The sequence below is a fragment of the Pomacea canaliculata genome, linkage group LG7, assembly GCF_003073045.1.
Source record: "Pomacea canaliculata isolate SZHN2017 linkage group LG7, ASM307304v1, whole genome shotgun sequence".
In the NCBI taxonomy this organism is placed as follows: domain Eukaryota; kingdom Metazoa; phylum Mollusca; class Gastropoda; order Architaenioglossa; family Ampullariidae; genus Pomacea; species Pomacea canaliculata.
The window spans coordinates 27,785,015-27,804,994 of NC_037596.1; the positions used below are offsets into that span (position 1 = coordinate 27,785,015).

The window sequence follows — 19,980 nt, forward strand, 5'->3', positions numbered from 1 at the left end:
TTTTGGATGGTGTATTACCAGCTATTGCCCTTATTTCTAAAACGCATATGAAATGTAAAGTTCCGGTCTGAAGTAACAAGTTCTCTTCTTTACATGAGGATTCGTCACTCGTATCGATCATCAGTTACAAAAACACATTTTGTCTCCTGCTGTCGAAACGCTGAAAGTTGATAGCATAAGTCGTTGGTAAGATCAGTCTCACGATGCTGCGGCCATAAAACCCAATGAAAACACGAGTGAGAGAACACGTGACGACACAGAAGACAAAGTGAAAACAGTTGGACGTTCCGTATTTCAGAGTCTTTCAAAGATTTGAGATAACATAATGTCCAAAATAACACCTACGCCTAAATTTTATCGCAAAACGGGGATTAAAAGGAATTAGAGACAGTGTCCGTGTTTATGTGACGGCTTGCATCCGTTGTTTCTGATAATGCTCTTGTTTGTCCTCTTAACCAACAGTAGGTTTTACTCCAATGGTGGGTGTTAAAAGAACGGTTGCCTGATATGTACGACTAATCCTATCATCAACATTCGTAACAAGTCAGAGAGTATTTAAACGGCGAACGATTCGTGGAGCCTGACAGAAAATATCACAACGTTTTGCATACCGGTAAGTAAAAAAACCTGAAAATTTAAGTAGCGAAGCCTTCTATCTCCTTTTTTTTTAATGTATAATAGAGTTTATAAAAAACTTAATTTACAAGCTAGCTTAACTAATGTTTTTCAATAAAATACCAGCTTTGTGTTTTGTTTTTGTTTGTCTTGTTAAATGTCTTTTCTAGTTGCTGATTTATCTGGCAGGACACCAACAATAAATGTTGTACTTTATATGGTTACAGGTGCTTAACAGGTGAATACAAATGCTACGATTTTTCTTTATTCTCCTGTGTGTGTCTCCTGTTCTACTGACACAAAATACAGAGAGGTAAGATGTGTTAGCTCTTTTTGACTTCTCAAGCACGTATTCTCGTGTTCTCCTCTACTTATAGATAAGTCCAAACTTCACATTTTTAAAGAAGGTTATACAGTTACTAACATATGTTTTACAGCCGCTGCTTTGTAATTAACCTGATATTATTGTTTTTACCAATAAAATTTAAAGAGTGACAGATCCTATATAGGTCATATTTGCGGGGGGGGGGGGAGGGGAGGAGGTTGGTATGTAACTTACAATCTTGTTCAACAAATGCATTTTAAATGCGTTTGTGCTGTGTTTGTGTATATTTTGTTATCTTCTGATGTATTCGGCCTGACTCCAACGATCTTTGTTACATGTAAAACAAAATTTGAATAATGCCAATTAATAACATACTTTATTTTATAATTTTTAAAAGTGAAAAGTCTGGACGCCATGGCAACTCTAGCAAGCCACACGACTGGTCAACCACAAGCTGTGTGACTGACGACGAGTGCGATGACACAAACGCTGTGTGCTACGTGGACAAGTGTCGATGTCGACCCGGATTTTTTTTCTCAACGACATATTACATTTGTTTTGCCTGTGAGTGGACAATTCAATCGTATGATATGGCTGATCACAAGAAAGCAATCTTTGTTTTCATCTCGAAAATGCTTTTGTATGAATTTCACATTCTTGTAAGAATAACTATTAAAGCCAAGTAAAAACATCTAAACAGATTGAATAAAACATTATAAACACCTCTAGTCAGATTGCATAAAAAAGAAGAAAACATAGAAGGAAACAAAGGGGCAAAGAGACAGACAACAATATAAATTTGTTAACTTTGATCTTAGTGTTGTTTTAAAGACGTCAGAAAGTAGAGCTTTTCATTTAAATTTAAAACTTTTTTGTAAATATTTGTTGATCACAGTTGTTTATATTAGCATGCAGCTCAGCAGACTTGCACAACACCTTCATGGAGTATCCAGACAGCGGTTTAAGAGGAAACAGTCTTGAGGTAAAGGATGGACTCAGTTTGGAAGACTGCAAGAAACTGTGTCTGAATACCAAACGTTGCCTTACATTTGATTTCAGAGGTTTGTATGACAAAATCTTTCAACGGTAGATATATGTCGGTAATAAAAAAATTGAAAGAATGCTGTCAAAGAAAGATTTCTACAGACCTTAGAGTTTGCTTCTAAAGCAGAGTGTGACTTCTGCTCTTTCTCTCTGTGTTTTTATTATTAACCCGTTTTATAAATATGGTAGTAGATACGAAACGTCATTAATATTAGTTATGTCAATCTGTTTTGCATTTGATAAATGTTTATTTGTTTCAGGAGACGTATATAGAGTTATAATTACTAGTGATGTGAAAGGATGTTAGAGATGTGGCAAAGGAAAACTGGAAACAGTCTTATCTAATTAACATTTCTAACTGCTGGCTTCACAAAGACAACTTACATACAAGCAAGACCAAACTAAATACGCTGCCATATTTTTTATCATAAAAGAGAAGTGTGATTCTATTACACTACCTTACAAGAAAAATTTTTATTTACTATAATCTTACAAAACTAGATCATGAGGAGACTTTTATTTTCACTTTGGAGTCAGATGTATGAACTGAATGAGCTACCATAAAAGAAATAAATAAGCAACATTTTATGATTCAATAATAATGGAAATTTATTCATGCATAGATAATGGTCTCGTACAAATTAGCTTTCCTTTACTTGCAGGAATGCACTTAAGCCCCCTCAAACTTATAAAAGTGCAAAATTTTTTAAAGCACTTCTTACAAAGTTTTATTAGCATCAACATTTAATGAAACATACTTTATTTGCCAAGAGACCTCTTGAGCCTGCCCCTTAGCTCTGCACACTGAGAAACAAATACATAGATTTTGCTACCATCAGGATTCTTGAATAACAAAATTTGGGCTCCCAAACACAAATAGATAAACAGCTCCCTTTATGATCAATCACATTCCCTTAAGGTTCATTTTTTTACGTCTTGTTTCAGCCGTACGAGGGCTCTGTGTGCTTCATGACGTCACGGTGCGTGAGTCGCCCTTAAGATGGTATCCTAAGACGAGTAAAGGGTGGACCCACTACCAAAGATCCTGTCTTGCAAATTTCGCCTCATACCCTGTCTGGCACAACTTATTGTGTAACAACGACGTGGACTGTTATGACCCTTACAGTCAGTGCTTGACAGGCAGATGTGTCTGTCCTTTTGGTACAGTCGGCAGTGAGAACGAGGTTACGTGTCGTGCTATAGGTAAGTCAGAAGACAAGTAAAATATATGAGAATCGTCAGGAGTAGTCAGATTTTCCACGAAACAACATATGGTCATAGGATGTTTAATTATTGTGCAGAGAAACAGTGGAACTCTCTCCCTTTCCATATCCGCCACCTACCAACTATTGAATCCTTTACATGTGCACTGAAAACACACCTCTTCCGCCAACTAACTCCTAACAACCTTTCCCATAATGTCCCATAATCCTTTTTGACACCCTTCATTACTCGTATTATATAATGATTCCTTCAGTTCTTGTTATATGGTTTTTCTTGTGCTTTCTGATGTTTTATCATCATTAATGATGCTGTTTATTCTGTGTTAGTTTACATGTTATTTGTTTGTTTTCCTGTACGTTATATGTTATCCATTTTCTAATTCTTGTTCTTAACCGCTAAGAGAATGCTCCTAAGGAGTGTGGGTATGGACTTCACACATTTTGGATTTATTATTATTAAAATATGTAAGACGTTAACTTGGATTTATTTTCCAGTACAATGCTATACTAGCTGTTTTAAAAAAGCCAGAAAATATTCATCACAATATTTACATAATATATTTAAAATGAAAGTTGAATCATTTAGTGTTATTCATGTTCACGAACTATTTAGTTTTGTTTCTAATGATAATAGGGTAATTAGCATAAGCAGCATTCGTTTATGGGATAATGTGCTAGTGCCCCATAACTTTACCACCGGAACTATAGTTGAAAGTCGTTATTAGCTGGAATTGTATTACTTAAAAAAACACAAAAAACAAACTCAGTGTCAAGATTGAGAAACAATATGTCAATGACTCGTAGGCATAGGTGAAGTCCTTGAAACGTAAAACATAGTTTGTATATACATGACATCTAACAACAGTCCACATAATGTCAATCGCGATTTTTCTGCAAGAGTCATTAACATCTAATTACTCATTGAAATAGCAGGATGGGGGAAAATCAAACAGCGGGAGTTTGGTTGAGCTCTAATACTATCGTAATCTACATTTTTTCAGTCATCAAACGCACCTTTACACACAGGAAATGAGAAAGGACAGATGTCAGTGATCTCGACAATTTATTTCTTGCCTGTGTCGGAAACATTTATCAAGATCAATCAGAAATCAGTTTGGTCTATTACTAGTAATTTGTGTAAATGACAATTTATACACATTAGAGGGAATATACGTTAGTGGGTTAAAGAGTGGGCCTTGGATAAGAGAAAAGGACAAATACCTAGCTGTAATCGATGGGTAATTAACTTCACAGGTATACGTAAAGGGTGTGTAGGTAAATCTACCCAGTCTCTCTGTACAGCAGCTGAAGGACACGGGGGTGAAGAGTATACCCAATCCTTCAGATCGCAACATGGCATGGAGTGGTTGACGTGTTTTATTCTTTTCCTTGACTGTTGCTCGATGAACCACTTTAGTTGTTGTTATCCTTACAGTACTGATAGCTACTTATATGTTTTTTTTCTGTCATTTAGGTTATTTTGTTGCGCACATTATACAAATTTCTTACAAGCAAAATGATTTTTATGTGTAAAAGGACAGTTATGCCAAAAGTGGCAGGAAAACGGAGGAAAGACCGGCGTTCACTCCATTCAGATGACAGACAACAAGGAGAACCTGAAAGTGTGGTGCGACATGGACTCTGGCAGCGGTGGCTGGCTGGTACATGCATTCGTTTTATTCACTGTGTGTGACTTAGGTTGCATCCATTCATTGATAATCGAGAATAATCGGGAGTTTAAAAGATGTTATTTGCAGCGTTTGTTTTGTTACCGTTGGGTTTACTGTGTATCCCAATGTTTAATCACAACCACTTAATGTCTCGTAATTTCACAAATATTTCCTGATAATCGACGAATTGTATATGTTCACATGAATGTCACCTTTATGACAGGTTCACATAGTTTGTCATTACCAGGAGATGCTGCCTTAAAAATGATTTTGATCACTGCTGATAAAACACTTTAACTGTATATGTTATCAATCATCCTCTGAACTTAGTGTCCGATCCTATACCTGCGTTTTAGTATACATGGTAACGACTGAGTTACTTGTGTGTGATGGTCAGGTTTTCCAAAGACGCCGTGATGGTTCAGTTGACTTCTACAGGAACTGGGTGGACTATGAAAACGGCTTCGGTGACGTCAGTGGGGAGTTCTGGCTGGGTGAGGATGTTTCTCTACCATTCTCTTACGTTATATTATTTGCTATTGCACATTTATCACCTCCTCATTTAGTATTAAATGTAAAAAATAGGCTTTAAATATGTATTTTGTCTTGCTATTTTTAACATCTTATCTCCTACTTTCTCTAAGAAACATCTTGCTTTATTAGAAGTTCTTTTCCCTTCATTAGTCTTCATCTAGACATATTTTATGTTTGCTCAGGTATATGTTTTTGTATAGTTTTTAATGTTTATGTATGACTGACTGTCGGTCTGTTGTCTTTCTCACCCAGTGCCTGGAGCACGTGTCTACATGGGCAGCATGGTGTAAAATACTTTTTAGTAGTAGTAAAAGAAGTAGCAGTAGTGGAAGTAGTAGTATACATACTTTTATAAGAAGTAAACAAAGTGATGCACTAAGAGATCTAATTCCCTGTTCGTTGATTCTTGTGACAAAAGCCTAAGAATTATCTCAAAGTTAAAAATTTGCCGGATAAAGTTACTGACCTACAAGACTACTGTGGTTCACAAGATCTCTTAAGCAAGATAAAGACAAATAATTCACTGTCCGACTTATCCATTAACATAAAATAATTGCCTTGTCTTCCCTCAGGCTTGTCCAGGTTGCACAGACTGACCAAAGATAAACCTGTCCGACTGCGTGTTGACCTCAGGGAGGTGAATGGCGAGAGTCACTATGCTGAGTATTCATCATTCAGTGTGGGTGGTCCTGAGACAAACTACAGACTGACTGTGTCCGGCTACTCGGGTAATGCAGGTATGTGACAACTGAACAATAAGATAAAGAGGTAGATTAACTGGAAGGCTGTCTGGCTGAGTTATGAGGGGATCACTAGATATGTGTAGATTGGGGTGAAAGTGCAAAAGTTCTATAAGCTCAGTTGTCAAGTTGTGTGAGAAATTACAATAATTCACAACTAATATTCTTCTTAGTCTCACAGTATTTAGCGCTATTTGATCAACTAGGTGGCACAATTTCTTTTGTCGGGTAACTACTGTCTTACAACCATTATTTTAGCAATAAAGCATGTGACATCACAATACAAATAATTATTATGTATATCACTTTCTAGGGCATAATCTAAGTAAAAGGTTAGTGTGTACACTTAAGTTTCATTGAAGATTTTTACTATCGATTACTGTTTTTTTTTACAATATGCAATAAATGCCAGTCCCAGCAATGTCGAGAGTTTTCTTAAACAAACAAAACTACATACATTCTATCTATACTTGGCAAAATGATCTTTTCTAACCTGTTTGCTTTCTTAGTTATGGTTGTTTTCGGCTGAGGCCTAAAAAAAAGATGCAGCTTGCAGACGAGAGGGATCATTTAAATAACTTTTTACAGTAACTATAAAAAGGATTCATTCAAATCGTCGTCCAATGATGTTAACAGTATCGTAAGGCAACTCAGATTGGGAGTTTGTGATTATCAGCCGACCTACATGATCAAAGTCCATGTCACTCTTAGAGTAAAAAATTCCTTGTAGTAAACAAAACAAATATCAGACGGATGCAAGTTTTGCTTGATGTCAGGTTTTTTCACCAGTATCAAAATGGTGAAGTCAAACAAGTCTTGGTCGGGTTTTCCGTGATTATTCGAGGGGTTCATTAAATATGTTAATCTTTCATTTTTGCAAGAAATTTATCTTAAACTTTGTTTTTTTACAAAATGCATCAAATTCTATTTAAATATTTTTAAATGCTGTATTAACATACCTGTAGCATGCGGTGCTTGGTAATAAGAGTAGTGTACCTCAGTGTCGTAGCTATGATGTGTACACTTAATTTTTGCTGTCTTAATAGGGCAATGGTGTATTGCTAGTATTTTCTGTATGGTTGTCTTAAGATGGACTCTAGAAGTGTTTGTTGCTTTATTGTTATATGTAGTGTGTGGCTCCGTCAATATGAGTAACACAGACATTAGGAATAGGAAATACTAGGCACTTTTTTACACAGATAATATGTGTTCACAATGCAACCCTATTAAAGCCTGTGTGTATCTGTGTGCGCACGCGCGTGTGTGTGTCCGTGTGTTTACAGGTGACAGCATGGAGAATCACAACTCCATGAGTTTTTCAACCTATGATCGAGACAACGACAAAGACTCTTACAACTGTGCCACTCGGCATCAAGGCGCCTGGTGGTTTAACTTCTGTGGTAACTCTAACCTCAACGGTCTGTACAAGGCTGACGGGGCCGTGGATCTTAATGGCATCATGTGGTATCTCGCCCATAACGACGGCAGGAGCTTCACGTTCAGCGAGATGAAACTTAAACCAGCCTAACATCGCCTTGTCTCCTGTACTCTCACTGCTTACACCCTAATCTGTTATAAACCGACGTTTCATTGTAGTTTGGTTGGTGACTTTGATGGTGATGTTAATTGTAGTCTAACATTGAAATAAAATTACGCAACTGCTTCTCTTAGACTTGACTTTTCATGAATAAACAAGTCTCTTAATCAAATAAAACATCACGTACTTTCAAAGATAACAAAATTAGTTGACTTTTTCAGCCGTTAAAAGAAAGTAATCCATAGAGAAACTACAGTTTCATAACTATATTTATTTTGTTACGTAATTTTGCTTTGTGTCTTTGCGCTCACTTCCATTCAATGATTATTTCTTTTAACTCGCCACACACTTTTCGGGTTTATACACAGTTTCAAGGGAAAGCTAGAAACATCTTTAGTAGCTTACTTACGCACAAAAGGTTAAATCGGGCTGAGAAAAAGACAGACATCAGCAGGGGTTACCTGTATTGTAGTTGTTCAAACAAACTTGTCATCACTCCAGTTAAAAGCTCTGGGTTCAGGTCTCGTCTCGAATCACTCTCTGACTTTACAACAAGGAGTGAGGGGATAATAAAACTTGGGAGGTAACACACAATAACAATAGTGAATAAAGGGACAAAAATAAAGGAAATGTTAAAAATAAAACAATAGTAGGTGCAGGGACAATAATGTCGTAAGATATTCTATAGCCTAATTTGCACAGTTGTTTTAAAAAGTAAAAAGCAAAAACTTGGTCATTATGTTAGTTACTTTCTTTAGAACTAGACCGTATTGACAATAATTAAAATACAGTTTAAGCAAGAAGAGGAAACCATTGTGTACGCAGTTATGTCGCTGAGCAGCTGAACTACAATACATCATTTTTAGGGACAAAGAAACATTAATTTACCTGGTGATGTCATCCTATATAATTATATGTATATTTTACTTTTTCAATTAAAGCATAACTACGTAAAGTATATGTCTAATAGGTAAAGAGGCAAAACTCTTACATGCTTAACTATTATTGCACAGTAGTTTTCTCCCTTGATCTAGAGCCCTTCTGCCCATTAATCTCTGCACGGGAGTAGAGATTAAAAAAAAATAGTTATTACAAGCGACAGAAGCCAGCTATTCCTATAGACTGTAAAACTCTTCTTAAACCTACATTTTTCTCCAATATATCGATATTAAAGGAGACTAGAACATATGAAAGAAAAAAACAACAACAACAAAACATTACTTGAATGCGAGAAGTGTCGCCGTCTACAGCATTGCTAAATTTACCACCAGCTCCATTTCACTTCCCAGTCGAGAGGCCAACACCTGGCTACAGTGTGTTCTACGATGTTGTTTGTGATTTGTTTTACAAACGTCTGAGTTGCAGTATTTTGTTTGTTAATCAACAATAACATATAATAATCTCGATTTTTGTCAACTACAACAGTTTATTTTTTTCAAACGTATTATCCTCGTACCTGTTGACAGCAACCAGCACAGTGGTTTCACAACAAGGATGTAAATACCAGCAAAGTGGTTTGATAACAAGGATGTGTTTACAGTGTACGACCGCGTTTCAAGACAGACGTTTGAACTGGAGACCTCAATTTCTTATGTGTGCACCTGGTTTGAGTTTCTAATAAAACCATGATAAAGAAAGCGGTGTATCAGTGAACCTCAAAGATTTAAAATTTCAGAAATAAAACGATGGATCAGAAGCTGTTTGTGTTGTGCAGTGTTTTTTTCATCGCTGGAGTAGTACATTCAGGTAAGTCAGCTTGTATAAAAATAAAGGTATAAAACGTGTTTGTAAGAAATAATTCCATTATATTAATAAACACGACTTGACTAACAATTTCAGACAGAGTACTTGAAACCAAATTACTATTTGAAAATAAATTTGTCTTCGTGTTTAAGTGTAATGTTTTACATAATCATTACCACAGCTTTGATTTTGTTAACTTTATTAAAAAAACCTAAACCTTGCCTGGAGATTTTAGCTACTATTTATAGTAAAGGCATCATTATTGCAGAATATATCATACAGAAAGCTCTCTTTATAAGGTCTGATTAAAGAGTGAATTTTCTTGTTTTAACATAGTACACAGGTAGGTCAGCCAACATATACTTGCTTACAGGTCTGGTAAGAATAAGATTTTGTTTATTGGTTAAGTCACTCTGCAATCAGAAAATTACCTGGTGGCGTAAAAGACAGAACAAAAAGAAGACATAAAAAGCCTATATTATGGTTTTCAGTTTGCCTACAAGCCACTTAAAGGGGTGTTGCGGTGTTTCCTTCTAACTTCGACGCCTATGTTCAAATCCTGTTCATGAATATATCCAGCCACACCTTCTTGTAAAGAGCCTACCAGACTAGTGTAATTTTATCATTTCGGAGAGTTTAACCACAGAGGGTGTGATTCTGAGTTCCACCAAGTACTGTAGCGTCCGGCTCGTCTGAAACGATACATTTCTCAATTAATACAGGTAGTCCTCGACTTACGACGGGGATCCGTTCTTAACGCGGCGTCGTAAACCGAATTTCCACGTAAGTCGGATCATACGTTCATACAGTACTGCACCATAATAACAGCACAGTACTACAAACACTTAGCCTATCCAAACACCTATCCTAACACAGTACCCTACATAATTATCAAGAAACATAAGTACAGTAAAATATTGTGCAGTACACTACGCTTTGTTATCAGTGTCGCTTTCATAGGAGCAGATCCTGTCACGTGTTCAAAGATTCGATCTTTATCCTTGATAATCGTAGCGACAGTCGAGCGACTAAGTCCTAATGACCTGCAAATTTCTGTTGCTGTTTTCCCCTTCTCAGATTGCTTTATGACTTCTGCCGCACGTGGAATGAGGATCACGTACAGTTCGACTTACGACGCTAAACCTCGCATGTCGGAATGAGCGTCGTTTACAGCGTCGTAACCACAAAACGACGTAACTCGAGACCGTCGTAACCCGAGGACTACCTGTATAATGATTCTTTCAGACGAGCAGATACTCAACACGGGTTACCCTCGGGTGTGTGTGTGCTTTTCCCTATCCTGTGGTCTGTATATTCAAATGAGATTACTAATAATAACGCTATTCTGAAACTTGTAAAGTATGTAGATGACATGGTCCTCGTGGCCTGTCTCAAAGACGAACAGTCCCTCTTATAGTATCTACCTGCGTGGAGAAACTGAAGGACTGGTTTGACCGCATTTTTCTTGAGCTGAATGTTGAGATGGCCTTTGGGAGAGCACATGATGGAAGAGATGGCAGAACCACTCTTTCTCTTCTCACTAATTCAAATCAAAGGACAGCAGACACAGAGAGGTTTTCTAGTTTTAGGTAACGTGGTACAGGGATAGAAGGAAGGCTCTTCTTTAGTAATCACGTGAACGAAGTGTACAGACAGGACAAGCAAAGACTGTACCTTTTAAGAAAACTCCGCAGCTTTGACATCAGTCCCGGGGTATTGAAGACTGCTTACAGGTTTCTTTTTGAGAGCTTCCTGACATTTAACATCCCCACCTGGTACTGTCAGAGACTGTCGTCAAAGAGAAGGCTGGTCAGAGTCAAATACACCAAGAAAATACAATTTTTATACTTGTCATCTGATTCTTTCTGATTTATGTTTTCATTCAGTCAGAAAGATGACATATAACATTGTTTCACACTTAAAACACCCTCTCCATCCCAGATTTAAGCTGTAGCTCTCGGGCAGGCGCTACAAAGTGCTACGTGCGCGAAAACCTGTCTACACGATGTCCTTCGTGGCCAAGGCCATCACAATCCTTAATAAAAGGCACACAGACTCGTCTGTCTACTATACTACCTGACATCATTCTTAGAAGGTTCATGTGTATGTGTGAGAAGGTGTAGGTGTGCATGTGTGTTGAATGTCTTGTTTCGATATTACGTCGGACATTATGTTGAATATATGCACATATATTTGTACGCGTTTGGTTATCGTGAGCGTAATTGAAAATAATTTTGTGCTGTACTTCCTTGAGCACACAAACAGTTTTGATTTGGTTTGACTCATATTTACAGACATACACGCTAACACTCTTCCTAGCTTGCTTTCTCTTCCACTCTACCTTTCCATCACAGACAGAAAACTGCCACTAACCTTGTACAAATTATTTCATTTGCAGTTCATACGTTGATGGGGGTCAAAAACTAGAGCATATATTTTTTATTACAAATGTATTGGATTAAGGACTACTTTAATTATTTAACGCCATTCTTTGGGTTGCAGACCCAGTCATCAATGAGTGCTCTGATGGAGGAAAATATGTATACGAGGACAGTACTGCCACCTTCACTTGTAGCAATTACGGAACAGATGTGTCGTGGTATTTTGATGATGACACAGATGAAAATAAAATCGGTAGCTGTAACCGGCGGAGTTGCAAATATGGTGATCGTTATAACTTAACTGCAATAAGAATTCAAAGAAGGAATTACACAAGTCAACTTGAAATCAAGTATGTCACAAGAGAGCAAGCTCGTTTCCTCATTTGCTACGTCAGTTCTACAAAACGAAACTACTGTAAGCTTCATGTTATAGGTAGGTGGAACAGACCTAACTTTTTCTTTTGTATGCGGTATATGTTTTTGGTTTTTAACTTCTCTATGATAACGAAAACCATTTGCTTTGTTTTTTTGTGTTGGCGCCTGTCTACAAAAAATAAAACAAACCTGTTACATTATAAACATATAACAACCATAGTAATTATTTAAGAAACTGTTAAAATGATTGGTTTATTAGGAAACTCATGTTTTACTAAACGCTTACACACAAGCAAAAATAGCAAGAAGCAGGGTAAATCGCTCTCACTCATTAATGACAAACAGGTATAAACATTACCCACAAAAGAAACCGTTAGTTGTGTTTACTCATTATAAGTGATAAAGGTGGTATAGCTAAGATGTTTGGCCAGCAACAAAGCTGATTCTCAAGTCATTAATATAAGATGGTATTTCTTAAAATTATATATATATATGTATGTCAATGACACTTTTACTTCCGGTCCATAAAGTAACTACCTTTAAGAACTTAGTAGCTTGTTAGTAGGATTTTTAGGGGTAACAACTATGTCAACAATGACCTCATTTTGAAACAGCGCCTGCACGTGTCCCTTCTGAAAACTGCAGTGTGAGCATCTCTGACTGGCAGGTGAACGGGACATGCTCAATGTTTAGAGTGTATGCGTCAGACAACAACTACTGGTGTGCTTGGTACGAGAACAACAACAAGGTACTAGAATACTATCGAACTGTGTTAGTTCTATAGACACGTATGATGTGATCTGAATGCAAAATAATTGTAAATCAATGCTGTTTTGATATTTGACACACCTCACCACTACTGTTATCTCTAGGGCGTCTAGGCTCAAACTCTCTCTCTCTCTCTGGGATTTTTGATCACTGTTGTCCCACGCATTGTGGTTTGCTATGCGTAGATTATTCATGTCAGTAATCACATTAATTTTCTGTTTAAAAATGGCTGGGGGGTAAAACATCATAAAGCAGAGCAGACCTTTAGCCATAAAGTGTTTCTTTAAACTGTTCCCTAATTAGTTGCCACCTACTAACCACGTTTATCTTATTTAGAGTGAAATGCCTGCGAAATAATACTAACAATATAAATGACAAATATTCCTCAGCACGAAGATGAGAGATGTCGATATAACATTTGAATTATGTTTAATTAAGCTTTGGCTTTATTTCATTTCATTTCTTTGCAGACCTTCAGGGATCTGGGATTTAATAGTACACTCAAGAACTATACTGACAACTCAAAAAGGTATACAAGTGGCGAATGTTCATTTACAAAAGAAATACCTGTTGTGGAGGGCAGTTACACATACAGTATGAGCGTATTTCCAGGTTATGGTGTTTACTACAACGACACAATCACTATAGGTAAGAGAAACTTGTAAAAACTGTTACCTTTATTTCACTGGGTTTGTTTATATTTGTAGAATATGTAGCTTGTTTACAATAAACGATATTCAGGCAATTTTTTTAAAATCGAAAAAAAGATTAATTTAAAGAGAAGAAGTGCTATATAAATACATGGCAGGCTACCAGAATTTCAGTACATAAATTATTTACAAAAGATGCTCATTGCTAAAGTTCACTAATTACTTGAAACGTTTAGGCTTTTACTAAATGCATTCGAAAATGTTAAATTATTTACTAGCTGTTATTTATACTATTTCTCGCATACTATACATTAATGAAAAATAACTTTAAAAGACTAAAATAAACTGATATCTGACAAAAAATCCTTCAAGTTACGGACTAGTAAATTCATGTTTTCTTAACATTGTTTTTCTGCGTGTTCAAAAACATGAAGCTTATCCTAAAGGACCCACTCACGACTGCCCACAGCATGTTTTTGAGGGATCGGATTTCTCTTGCACTTGCAAATCGACTGCAACTGGCAGTCCACCTGCAAAAGCTGGATGGGATGGACTGGATAGCAAAGTTCTACAAGTAAACAATGCAAGTCGACATTTAAATGGAGAACTGCGCACATGTCGACTGGTGTGGGGGCCACAGGGCTACATCAACAAAAATACTTCCTTCATCATTGGTGTTGCGTGTAAGTACCATTTTTTTCTGTTTTTTTTCCACATTAGACTCTATGTGTGTGAAAGATAAAAAGAAATGTAGGTTAGGTTAGTGACAATATATATATATTCTGCGATTGTCTGCAGACGGACCTTCTGCGGTTCTTCTAAACAGCACCCAAGAAGAAGCAGAAAATGGATCTGACATAATAAGTTTTACCTGCACAGCAGTCGATGTTTATCCTTCTGCTGTGTTCACGTGGAGCATGACATGTCTTAGGCAGACAAACAACACCAACATCAGCAACTGCATTGTGAAGTTAACCGAACATCAAGAGCTGTCAGTAACGTGCAGAGCAAGCAATGCATACTACAAACATGTGTTTCTTTCACAAACCCTCGTGCTACCTATTTCAGGTAAGTACATTCAAATCTTTATTTACAAATTTTCCCCGTAGAGAGACAAGCTTGTGCTCAGACCATAAAGTACACGACATTAGTAAGATAGATTAACAAGTAGATGGTGAGGGTTGGTGTTGACTATGATATGACGGACAATTTTAGGACCAGCAACGTCAACAGAAAATAAAATACTTTCATTACTTACAATAAATACTGAATGATAGATTTTCTTTCAGTATCTTGATTGTGTGTTTAAGCTGAGTTGTTTGTTTACTTTATTTCTTTTATTTCTAGCAGACGAGGCTTCAGACACCGCTATGTCCAACGGAAGTGTCAATGGTGGACTCATAGGTGGAGTCACTGCAGCTGCCGTGATTATGTTGGTCATCATAGCAGTTGTTGTTGTATACATCATTAAACGCCGAAAAGGTTAGACCTCTTGTGGTCTGTAGTCTATGTGCAGCGTGAAAGAAACTTCGCCTTTTTCTTTTTGTATTGTGTCGGTCTCTGAGCTTTAAATCATACACACAGCACCGATATGTTTTTGTATTAAAACTCTTCTCTCAGGAGTCTAAAATAGAAGTGCTATATAACTTAAATCACACAATGTGTTGCACTTATTGTTTCGTAATATTATCTTAATTTCACATAAGTACTTTTGGCATTACTCAAAAGAGAGAACAGCTTAACCATTGAAGTTCTAACTGGTTTAAGTTTAACACCTGCGCTTAGCAAGACTCACCAACAGGAGAACCCACAGGCCAGGCGAGTGTTTCTTACGTATATTCTACTCCAATGTATAAAAGATTCTTTAACAAACTCACTAGAGTTGGATATTATTCGACATATTTAATCTGCTTTCTTTTCCGGCATCATTTGATAAGATAAAATAGAAAGTAGATTCTTTTCGCTCTCGCGTTGCTTCACTAAATTACATTTTTAAAATTCTTCTTTTAAGATGTAACACTTTTTTGTGTTTTAACAATATTTTTTAAGTTGTATTTTAAAGTTTCTTTTCAACATTATCAACGTATTTTTGAAATCAGTCCTTGTAAGAAACTGATAACGTATTTTGTACTGAAATCTCGCTCTGTTAAAATGTTGTTGTAAAAGGCTAAACAAATTTATTTACAAGGAAAACTACTGCAACCAAAATGTTTATCGATGCAGAAATCGCAAAACAAGAAGGATGTACATCAGGATCTTCATCTGAATTTGGGAACTATTTGAAACATAACAACCCGCTGTCGAAGCTCTACGCAGTCGTAAAGAAGCCGAAGACCCAGACTCCCATTGAACGCCACTCAGCTCCATCAGGTGACCTGTACACCATCCCTAGTTCAGGGACAACCCAGCAGGGCGAGAATGGGTATAATTCAGTGTACGAGACTGCTGACAGTACAGCATTTTATGAAGAGAGTATTTGCGACCATCAAGCGGAAGAAGTCGCAAAAGAAACTAGTGAATGCACGGCAACGGCCCAGTCAACAGTAAATCCAGCAGTTGCTGTAAAGAAATTCCAAGAATTATCAGGTTAAACATTGCATCTCTTGTTAATAACTGTGGGCAAAGCTGAGAAATAAATATGTCTAGGAAGCATAAGAGAATGAGTTTTTCGTATACATGATGGTAGCATAAGCTTGACAATCCTAATTATGGACATTAAACAGAAAAAAATAGGAATCCACGAGAGTAGTTTAATGCATGTAGCACATGCAGAGTGAGATTTATTATTAATACTGTGGTGTGGGTTATAAACAGTGAAATTCTGACATCATTCGGTGTGGTTTTCTGTATATGTTAAAAATTAATAAAACATGTCTAGGTGTGTCCATGATTCAAAACTACGTCAAAGAAAGCGGATTGGAAGGAAATTTCGATTTAAGCAAGACTGTCTATTAATGAAAGGGACAATGGAAGCATGGTAAACAAGTTGCAGTAAAGGCATGCAGATAGGTGCTCACGTGTTACATTATGCTATTCATAGTAATGTATACTAACGATTTTGTAATCTTATAATTTCCAGGTGGATACATGAATGTCACTGAAGTTTTAACAGACTCTGGTTTGGGCGTGTACCATGTAGTTCCCTGGGCTTCAAATTCTGGAACCATGAATCCTGTAAGGATTGTTTGTCACTGACAAGTATCTTGCAATGATTACAAAAATTAAATGCTTCCTTTTTTAATCAAAGTTGGTTGTTTTGGAGTATTTTTTGCAATTATGCCTTTATTTATAAGACATTTCTCTCAAGTTTTCTAAAAGTATCAGACCCAGCTGATTGCTTTTTTTAAAAAAACACGGCTTATAGTATTGAATTAAAAACAATACAACAACTTGCAAAGTAATTTTACGTGTTCGTAACAGGAAAGTTCTACGCTAGCCGCCTCTGAAGACGAATACAATGCTCTGCATTTCGAGAAAGATCGAACTGGACAAGAAGACCTTGATGTTGACTACAATCACCTTCAGACCACAGAAGACAATTACTTCACTTTAGAGCCGACCTACTGAACATACATACGTTTAACGGTTAAGTCCTAAGGTTAGAAGTTTCTGGCAGATAAAGTCCACAATAGGTTGAACAGTGTTACTAATCTGTGAAAATATAAAGAGAAAGCAAAGAAATGAAGGTTTCTTATCGCTTCTTCGCGTTTCTGGGAAGAGTCTCTTTCAGATATGTGGACCTGTTGTAAAGCAAAATAGGAAGTGTAATAATATTGTTGCATGTATTGTTGCATGTTATTGTTGCATGTATAAAAGATGTGTGATGTATAGCTTTATTAAAAGATATTGATGTATAGATTTATTAAAAATGGATAAGCAAATGTACAGACAAGTTAATGAGACAAACGATGGATGGAAAGATTGATTTAAAAAGTATCCATACCGGTATCACTGAACATAGGCTATGCTATGTGTATGAGAACGAACATGAACGTGTGAAGAAAGATTAATGGGCAAAAAACACAAAAGAAATAGAAAGAGTTAACAGTATTTTCACTTTCAGGTACATATGTATCAGTTGAATTTTATTCAAATGTATGTCTTTTTGTGCCTATGCAGTCTACGTAGTGAAAAATGTTTTCATGGGTTTTTTTTTACCATTTGTTCTATATTTGTGAATTTGTTTGTAGGCTAAGGCAATTCACTATCCTGAGGTATCTTAATTGTAAAAATCATAATTAAAAGTCTTCGCGGCATGTTTGTAAAACATTACATTACGTATTGATAACACTCAAATAAATAGTCTCTTATTTCTAATATCATTTGTTGTTGTTTTTAAAACATGAGGGGTATTCTTCAAATATCAGCACCTTCTTACAAATATGATTCAAGATGATCTAAATTGTTGGGTAAAACGCACTTAAACATATTTGGCAAAATTAAAATTCCTTAATATTTAAGATTCTGGGACCGTTGCAAATTAAGGTTAAAGAGAACACGGGGTTACTGCTCGCGTAATATTAAAATAATTATGGGAAAAAAATTTCAATTGTTTTTGTTCTCTATGTCTTTCTTCGTTTATTTCTTTCTTATACAATATATGCACTAAACATCTATCACATAAAAAATTGCAAAAAAACCCAACATAAAACACATCCTAGGAAACTTGACAGAATCTTTCATAAACCTTTCATTCTGCAAAATGTCTTTCCTCTAAATTATTAAAGTTATACCATAGAAAAGAAAGTAATACGACAGAAAAAATAGAATTACTTTATTGAAGAACAAGCGGGTGGTGTACGTAGAAAAAAAGTAAAAATTGCAGTTGAATATACAAGTAAGTATACGTTCTTTGGATAAGTGAAAAATATTAGTTTTCAAGTGGATATCCATACCCTATTATACATATTCACTCTTAATGTGAGTAAATCTCAGCTTAAGCACATGATCAACACAATTAGGACACTTTGCAACATCAAATAATTAAAATACTTTCCAGATTTTTTTCAAGGTAAACACATCTACATAAAGCACACTTGACTTATTCAAGGTTAAAATATATTACAATCTCAAGAATCTCATTGTTGTAAAATTTCCAATATAATAATTATTAGAGGTTAAGGCAAAGAGATGCACCATAAAGTTGTCCATACGCGGAACTTGGAATAAAATTGCAGCATAAAAAGCTCACACTTATATATATGTGTGTATTCATCTCAGATCCCGTGTACGACACTGCTAGAAGACCTGCCAACAACGAACATAATTACGTGGATCTCGCCCAGAACAGATGTAAAGAAGGTCAGCCAACAGGTATTTAAACTGCCACGAGCAATTCTTATAAAATTTTATTCTTGTAGTCAATAGTCGTAGATGTTTTTTTTAAAGGAATATTCTCATAGGTATATGCTGAGTTTGATATGTGCATACACAAATCTTATTTTGATACTTAGATGCTTCCTATGACATGGTCACAAGGCAGGAGGGTGATGAACATGGCTACGTGGGCTTGACTCACACAGGTCACAATGCGTCTGAATCTGCAGGTATGGAACAGGAAATTAATATCAACTGTATTTAGGAAACAGATAAAAAGACAACAACTGTAAATTTCAAATATGAACTGTTGTATAAAGCATAGTAAGTAAAAGATATATATAAAATACAGTTTGAAAAAAACATTTTTCGTTTACTTATACACACATGCTATCTCACAAATAGCCTGGTTAAACGTTTAATGAAATATTTATTATGATATAGTATTGAAAATAATAACCAAGTGTATATACCAAACTTTTAATACTCGATAAATTAAAATTTATAAAATATCTAACATCATATAAACATCCTATCGCAATAAATTATATCTAGGCATTTTCTATAATTGTATATTACTATATTTATATTTATGTTAATTTTTGTTTTATTTTTGCTGTTATTTTCAGATGCAATATTTATTGTAGGAAAAAGGCCTACAACTCCCTAAGGTGTTTTACCTAAGTAGCATGTGCTCTGATTAATGGAACTGTTTCCGAGTTTTGTATGTTGTATTAATGTTAGTGATACTGAGTCAATGTTATATTAATAAATATGATTTGTTAAGTATTGAATATTTGCCGTGCAATTTTTATAAAGGGCATTAATAATAAACCTTATAAGGCTTTTATAGTAACTGTTGTAAAAAGTTGTCCTACTTTATAGCTTGAAAACGTAGAAGCTTTTAAGTAAAAAAATATAAAACTCAAACATTTCATGACCATTATGCATGTATGTGAATAAATGTGTTTATACCTCTTTGTGTTTCTGTGTTTTCCCATTTGTGGAAGAAAGAAAACTCTTACTTTGCTTAGACACTTTATTGAAAAAAGTTAACTC

General features: G+C 35.8%; 2 protein-coding genes across 9 annotated transcripts in view; both read left to right on the forward strand.

Moving 5' to 3' along the window:
- The first annotated feature begins 842 nt into the window (after nucleotides 1-842).
- On the forward strand, nucleotides 843-7,821 carry LOC112568918 (ficolin-1-B-like). The gene is made up of 8 exons (XM_025246484.1): nucleotides 843-928; nucleotides 1,338-1,504; nucleotides 1,849-2,001; nucleotides 2,930-3,187; nucleotides 4,744-4,868; nucleotides 5,275-5,371; nucleotides 5,984-6,148; nucleotides 7,435-7,821. The coding sequence occupies exons 1-8, from the start codon at nucleotides 864-866 to the stop codon at nucleotides 7,677-7,679; spliced, it is 1,275 nt and encodes a 424-aa protein (XP_025102269.1). The 5' UTR covers nucleotides 843-863; the 3' UTR covers nucleotides 7,680-7,821.
- Nucleotides 7,822-8,857: 1,036 nt separating this feature from the next.
- Nucleotides 8,858-19,980, forward strand: part of LOC112568216 — a 43,691-nt gene continuing 32,568 nt past the window's right edge. The window contains exons 1-10 of one of the 8 annotated variants that reach the window (XM_025245397.1): nucleotides 8,874-9,434; nucleotides 11,934-12,245; nucleotides 12,802-12,935; nucleotides 13,426-13,603; nucleotides 14,040-14,288; nucleotides 14,404-14,673; nucleotides 14,953-15,087; nucleotides 18,826-18,918; nucleotides 19,059-19,151; nucleotides 19,551-19,822. In XM_025245397.1, the coding sequence (XP_025101182.1) occupies nucleotides 9,374-9,434; nucleotides 11,934-12,245; nucleotides 12,802-12,935; nucleotides 13,426-13,603; nucleotides 14,040-14,288; nucleotides 14,404-14,673; nucleotides 14,953-15,087; nucleotides 18,826-18,918; nucleotides 19,059-19,151; nucleotides 19,551-19,591 (1,566 nt within the window). In that variant the 5' untranslated portion in view covers nucleotides 8,874-9,373 and the 3' untranslated portion in view covers nucleotides 19,592-19,822. Of the gene's footprint in view, nucleotides 9,435-11,933; nucleotides 12,246-12,801; nucleotides 12,936-13,425; nucleotides 13,604-14,039; nucleotides 14,289-14,403; nucleotides 14,674-14,952; nucleotides 15,088-15,828; nucleotides 16,192-16,684; nucleotides 16,780-17,025; nucleotides 17,923-18,825; nucleotides 18,919-19,058; nucleotides 19,152-19,550; nucleotides 19,823-19,980 lie in introns of those variants that run through there. The other 7 variants (XM_025245393.1, XM_025245394.1, XM_025245398.1 and 4 more) reach the window with 7 other exon arrangements.

Excerpts from the sequence above, each read along its gene's own strand:
- LOC112568918 (XM_025246484.1), top strand. The coding sequence starts at position 864 with ATGCTACGATTTTTCTTTATTCTCCTGTGTGTGTCTCCTGTTCTACTG. Across the intron at positions 1,505-1,848 it reads ATATTACATTTGTTTTGCCT|CATGCAGCTCAGCAGACTTG; the intron begins GTGAGTGGACAA and ends TGTTTATATTAG. Across the intron at positions 3,188-4,743 it reads GGTTACGTGTCGTGCTATAG|GACAGTTATGCCAAAAGTGG; the intron begins GTAAGTCAGAAG and ends TATGTGTAAAAG.